The 6741-nt window shown below is 44.0% G+C and overlaps 1 protein-coding gene across 4 annotated transcripts in view; it reads left to right on the top strand.

The window, feature by feature from the left end:
* Positions 1-6741, top strand: part of LOC122995548 (serine/threonine-protein kinase DCLK1-like) — a 47804-nt gene continuing 41063 nt past the window's right edge. Inside the window, exons 1-3 of one of the 4 annotated variants that reach the window (XM_044370849.1) lie at positions 1-415; positions 973-1368; positions 2047-2396. In XM_044370849.1, coding sequence (XP_044226784.1) covers positions 1008-1368; positions 2047-2396 — 711 coding nt within the window. In that variant the 5' untranslated portion in view covers positions 1-415; positions 973-1007. Of the gene's footprint in view, positions 416-436; positions 1369-2046; positions 2397-6741 lie in introns of those variants that run through there. The other 3 variants (XM_044370852.1, XM_044370853.1, XM_044370850.1) reach the window with 3 other exon arrangements.

Genomic DNA, 6741 nt, shown 5'->3' with positions numbered 1-6741 from the left:
AAGCATCCCCAGCGCGGGTGGGAAGCGTGGGTCTGCATCCTAATGAGGGGTGGGGGGCGCTGAATGAAAATCACGACAGAGTGACGTGGAGGAGGAGAGAGGAGGTGGGTGAAAAGAGAGAATGGGAGGGGAAGCAGCTGCTACCCAGTTCATTTCTAGTCCAGCCTCTGCTTCTTGCTCACGCACACACACACATACACACACACACACACACACGAAAACAGCCAACACACACTGGTGTCGGTGGTGGAGCACAACAACCGGACAACAAAGGGGCGCACAGGACAGCATCACACGTTACCAGCATCCAAGGTTCAGCGACAAGCTCACTGAACTCCATTTTCACATCTATTGGGAAATAAAGAATCAGTCATACTGGAGGTGACCGTCACAGAAGCGTTAATTGCTCACGTAGGTAAGCCTGTCAATGTGCTCCTCTTCATCAGCACAAGTCTTTCATTCGCTCCATTGTCTTAAAACACTTCTCGGTCGTACGATTCACGCCTCTTCATCTCAAGACTAGAAACATCTGTCACATTTTTAATAATTGTTTTAAGTGATCGTTATTTTAGGTCGGGTTTTTTTTCGTGTTGGGCAACTCCTCATGAAGACTTGCTCGTGTGGGTGCACGCGGAGCTTCTGAATATTTATAAAGAGGGAAATAAATTATCGATTCGTGACTGTCGCTCTCTCTCCATCCATCTGCGCTTCTGAACAAGTCAGCCGCACTCTGACAGACAGTGTGGGTCGTCATGAAGCATGCTGTCCGCTGCTCGGCTTAAGAGCACTTAATCTGTCATTAGGGGGTTATTTTGAGACCGTGCACTAGCGACGGACATCGACTGGCTACCTTGTATCAGACGTCCAAACCTCTCCTCGGTTCTTCCTTTCGAGAGGTGTCTGCAACCTTTTGTTTTTGTTTACTTATCCGGTAGTGAAAACTTTTTGTGTGTGTGTGTGTGTGTGTCGCAGACAGTACAGCCGTACTTGTGAGCCTGAGCAGTGAGATGGAGATGGAACATTTCGACGACCGGGACAAAGGTCAGAGGCACGGCCGGTCCAGTGGCAAGATGAACGGGGTTCTGAGCCCCACACACAGCGCCCACTGCAGCCTGTACCGGACCCGGACCTTGAAGACTCTGAGCGCGGAGAAGAGAGCCAAGAAAGTACGCTTCTACCGCAACGGAGACCGCTACTTCAACGGGATTGTTTACGCCATTTCCACAGATAGATTCCGAACCTTTGACGCCCTGCTGGCGGACCTGACCCGCTCCCTGTCCGATAACGTCAACCTGCCCCAGGGAGTCCGCACCATCTACACCCTGGATGGCTCCAAGAAGATCTCCAGTATTGACCAGCTGATAGAAGGTGAGTAAACTGTTACACACAGCACACCTGGAGTACCTCACTTAAGTTTGCAGGTCTATGTTTGATCACATAATGCTTGACATGAAAGCTTTGCAAGACAGTTATTGTTCTCATCCACCAGCATCCATAATATTATCCAAAATCTAATTGTGTGTCTGTACATCTCTTCCTCTGTCTTCAAGAACACTGCCAGGCCTAATGGCCTGTCAGCTGCCATTTTATGTGATCTCTCCCTGATGATCCCTGTTACAAAAGACTCTGAAAAATGAGCAACATTAGACCCACTTACATATATACAGGCTGGTTTGAAATAAGGCTCAACAAGATATTTTTATGGGCGCTGCTCTATAAAACTGGCTAATCCAATTAAACACACTGTAGATTAATATTATGTAGATTATATCACTCATTTGATGACCATATGGTGATACAGACATATGTCTAAACTCAGATTAGCTCTCTCTTGATCTGTTTTACTCTACTAAATGCCAGTATCATTACGTCATGAGAGTGACGTGGAAAGAGCTATACGTTGTTGACATCATTTTTGAGATATAGAAGATATATACCAAAAAAAGGAAGAAAAGCAAGCAGCAAAATATCCTATATCAACATATTATCAGTCATCTCTTGTTGCTTTCCTCTCCTTCCTCTTCTTGACCTCCCTAACCCCAACAGGTGAGAGCTATGTGTGCAGCTCCATTGAAGCTTACAAAAAGGTGGATTACACAAAAAACGTGAACCCCAATTGGTCGGTGAATGTCAAGGCTGCGGCGGCGGCCTCCCGTGGGCCTCCTTCCCTGGGTAGCGCTAAAGCCGGTGGCCCGGAGAGCCGCGAAACCAAGGACTTCATACGTCCAAAGCTTGTGACAGTGGTGCGGAGCGGAGTGAAGCCCCGCAAAGCTGTGAGGATCCTGCTGAACAAGAAAACGGCCCATTCCTACGAACAAGTCCTGACCGACATCACCGATGCCATCAAGCTCGACTCTGGAGTGGTTAAGAAGATCTACACGCTGGAGGGCAAACTGGTGAGAAATCTTCCTCAGGTTCTCAGCAAAAGCATGAGATTGCACGTTTTTATGGTTTTCGTAGCAACAAATCTTATAAACATTGGTAGTGTTTGGGAGGGCAACACTAAGCACAGTTTTTGTGGTATAAAATGACATCAAACATGTCTATAACTTGATTTTATTATGGCTACCATTGCTGGTTGTTTGCCTGCATTCAAGTTGTTTCTAAAGCTTGTGGGCTAAATGTAATCTCTGGCAATGCAGTGAGTGGAAACAGATGTTTTGTTGCAAGTGTTGCACATGATAAGTGGTTTCATTGAAGGAAGTAGACCAGACGCTGAACTAAGAGACACATTTTCTATTGCTGTTTGGTCATGGTTTTATAGAAAGATTCAAAATCATAGCAATTAAAAGCCATCATTGTGGTGCTTTTGTATTGGTGTTACATGAAGAGGGGAAAAAAGATCAGCAGGCTGATACAAGGATCAAAATAGCTAAATATTTAATGACGACACTCTCATTTTGCTTTCATGAATGAAGAACATTTGTGTCCCCTTCTCACAGCCAGAGCTGTAGAGAGAGAAAGAGTGACACACAGAGACAAGAAAGAGGTCAAGAGAAGGTAAAGATTAAACAAATCTATGAATGGAGTCTGGGTTTCTCACCCACGCTGTAGCGATACGTGCCAGTGCTTTGCCTTCGAACACAGAAATAAACTGAGTCACGGCCCCCTTGACAGTCCACCCACCTATTCTGCTCCCTCTCTCAGCTGAGGAGGGAGACACTATAAAAAGAACTAGCTTCAAACCATACGTGCCTGCTCACTCTAAACAAAACTGCTATACCTTACACACACACACACACGCATAAACATGTACAGATCCATGCATATATTCTTCACTGCTGCCATGAGGTGTGTTAAAACATGTTCACTTTTGGGTATATTTGTCAGTGTGGGGAAGACACAAAGAGAAAGTCGGCGTCTCTGCCAGGATGTCAGGGTTTTCAGGTTATACTTGTGACGTGCTTTAGCTTACTAGTCTCTTCCTGTTTGCCTACATGTCACCTACCCAGCTCTCATGTCATTCCACATCATCGTCTTTTCTGTCTCTCTCTGTCTGTCTGCTCCCCTCTCGCTAGATCATGTTGTAGCTCCAAGTTATTGAATGTAGCGACACAGAACCACTCTTCCTCTGGCAGCACCATCAGAATGACACCGTTATTTTGAAACAGATTGCGTTTGACGTCAAGGGCGTCCTGCCATTTTGTGTCATGCTACAGTAATCGTTTCCTAAATGGCCAATTTGTGACTCATTCTTATGAATATGGTCTTTGCCCTGTGGGCTTTTCATTCTTAATTGCCATTTTAGTACTATTGTGTTACCGTTCATCCCAGTACTACACAGTAATCTTCATGTGGTGGCAGTGGCGCTGGCAAGCCGTCCTGTGTCTGAAGCCATGCCGTCTATTTAATGATCCACTGTTAGCCCAGCAGGAAGTCACTCCAGATTTCCTGATCTGACCTGCTGTTAGATCCCAGCACCAGCCAATAAAATCCCAGGATCAGGTTTTCCTTGAGAAACCTCCTGTTGGGGATTAAACTCACGCTTTTGTACAATGCCCACTAACTCTGTGGTCGCCATTGGTTACAGTTATCTTGGAGATTACTTAATAAATGCTGCTCTCGCCCGGTTCACCCCTCTGCGATTGGAAGTAAGACTATTATGGTTTATGCTATTTTTAGACATGGTATTGATTGGGGCCTGTAGGCATGGTAACACGCTTACTGCCAAATTGGCTGCGCTGAGCTGAGTGCAGAAGCAACTCTGTCTCATTTTTATGTGTGATTGTGTGTGCAGGCGTGGGTTAATGCGTGTGGGAGAGTTGGTGATAATGGAGAGAACAGAAAAATGGAGAATGATGGATGCTAAAGCAAGATGGGAATTAATGATGGGGAAACTAGGTAGCAGACTAGATCGGAGCAGCTTTGCATATAGGACTGAGTGTGTCTGTACGTGTTTCACGCATTAGAGACACGTCTGTACAAAACCTGAATAGTCTCCTGTTTCTGAATAGGTGAAAGGTCCCAGAAAACACTAGATAAGCTTGTAGCAAATGTAAACCCCCTATGAAATGTGGTTAATCCATGTTCACTTGACTATTATATATAGAGAGAGAATCAGGCTTATAAGAGGACTCTTATAACAGAAAGAACTGTAAGACAGAATAACAAAATCAATTAAGATGAACTAACAAATAAGTAAACTATGTCTGATATAATTCAAATGAATGTTTGAAAAAAAAAATTAATATTGTATGAATGAGTGAAGGCAGGAAGGATAGGATGACTAGTGAACAAAGTGTATGTTCACTTGAATATACATTATTGAATATCGGGAGCATGCTAAAGGTAATTACCTGAGTGCACACTAGGATAAAGTTACTTTAAGGGTTAAGTAGAGTATGTGTGTGTGTGACTGTGTGCGTACATGGTTTTGTGTGTGTGTGGGCCGCTGCCGTCAGCTGAGTTGTGTCAGTCATTGAGCCTTCGGCTGAAGTAGGTTTCTGGGCCTTTCTGAGTCCCAGCAGAGCCGCAGAGCCTACAGAGAGAGAGAGCATCTGAGAACAGGAGCTCAGGCTCTTTGCCTTCATTAACCCCTGTAATGAGGCCAGAGACAGTGGGGCAGGATGTATACCTACATCTCCACAGCCCATTTCTTACTTCTCTCTCTCTCTTTGTCTCTAATCGTTCTCGAGGATTGCAGCAGCCTACAAGACAGTTTACATTGATTTTCTTTTTCAGAATTGCTCCTCTCTTTTTTTTTTTTTCAAAAGTAGAATTGAGTTAAAAATACTGCAGCAAAAGTATGCTGAGATGAATAATGGATTATGTTTTTGGCATCTGAAGTTGGGTTAAGAGTTGCAGAGAGTCTGTTTTCAGCTACAGTTGCTTGTCCGACCTCTTTTTTCGCCTCTTCATTTATGTGTATGTGTTTATGTGTATCAGTATTTGGTCGGGCTTTTCAACACTATTGCTGATAACTAATCTTTGGTTTTGATACCAAAAACTATACTGTTTGTGGAACTGATGATGCTAATGAGATGGTGATAGAGAAGATACAACATATAAAAGGCTGTGAACATGTCTCTTTGAGCATCTGATATGTCCCATATACTCAGTTTGCCCACTGAGAGCTTACTCTGCTGTGACCATTTCGGATATCATATTTCTGTAATACGAGCAACTGAGTGAGGAAGAATATATCAAGTTCCACCCCCACCACTACACTGTTTGTCCCACTGTCTCAGGTCTCACTGTATGTGATCGGTGGTATTTTTAGCTCCACCCCCCTCTCCTTTGGGGTTATCACAACTTCATATTTCTCAGCGAGCTCTTCAATTTGTCCAGTTTCTATGATGATTTGATCTAGTTGCCTAGGAACGAGCGGAACGATGATGTCCCACAGTAACGCAGCGCGGGATGGTGCGGCTGGATTGTTCTGATCAAGAAGATAGACGGCCCGTAAGTGGCTTAGGACACGGACATGGCTGGCCTATTAATACATCTAAGCTCTGTTTACACACAGACACAAACACAGACATGCACACACACACACACCTTTATGTGGGACCCCAGCTGTCGGCCTTGAGTTGTGCAAGGCTCACGCATACTTAGGCACCAATAGCGACACACACTCTTTTTAATGGACTCATCTAGATTTCTGCTCATGCATCACTAGCCATTAACTGCAGGCAATTATCAACCAGTGCATGAAGCGATGCCACTTAGTCATCCCTAAGGTTGGTTGCGTTCTGTGTTTGAGTGTCTCATTAATAAACTCTTTTCGTATGTATCTCAGTGGGTCGAGCAAGGGCAAGAGGTTTGATTCCCACATTGACCATCCATGCTAAAAATACAGGGCTCAGAGAAAACAATGTAAAAACTTATGAAAAGGGTTAAGAAAGGTCAGTTCATCCAAATGACCAACAGCATATTTTCACACTTTTGGTTTTATTTGCTCCAGTTTTGATCAGAAATTACCATTAAAGGGGTACTCTGGTGATTTAAAATTCAAATTGAAGCAGCAGAGGCCCATACTAGAGACTTTTTAGTCTCTGGGTCAAGCTCGAAAAACATCACGAAACTTCCTTAATGCAATTCAACAGCTTTTTTTATAAACCCCCCCTCCCTCTGCATCCTAAAAGCTCACACACTTTAAATCTCAAAGCTATCATCAGGCTTATTTTCTGAAGCTTTGGACACAGAAGACATCATACAACTTTTGTCACAGAGTAGCACCCCTTTGAAAAAATATTTAATCTTGTTCCAAAAACAACGTCCAACCAGTTGAAACATGCTATA

Source organism: Thunnus albacares, chromosome 13, assembly GCF_914725855.1.
Source record: "Thunnus albacares chromosome 13, fThuAlb1.1, whole genome shotgun sequence".
NCBI classification, from domain to species: domain Eukaryota; kingdom Metazoa; phylum Chordata; class Actinopteri; order Scombriformes; family Scombridae; genus Thunnus; species Thunnus albacares.
Note: the sequence above shows the minus strand (reverse complement) of the source record. Positions and strands in the feature narration are given on the sequence as shown.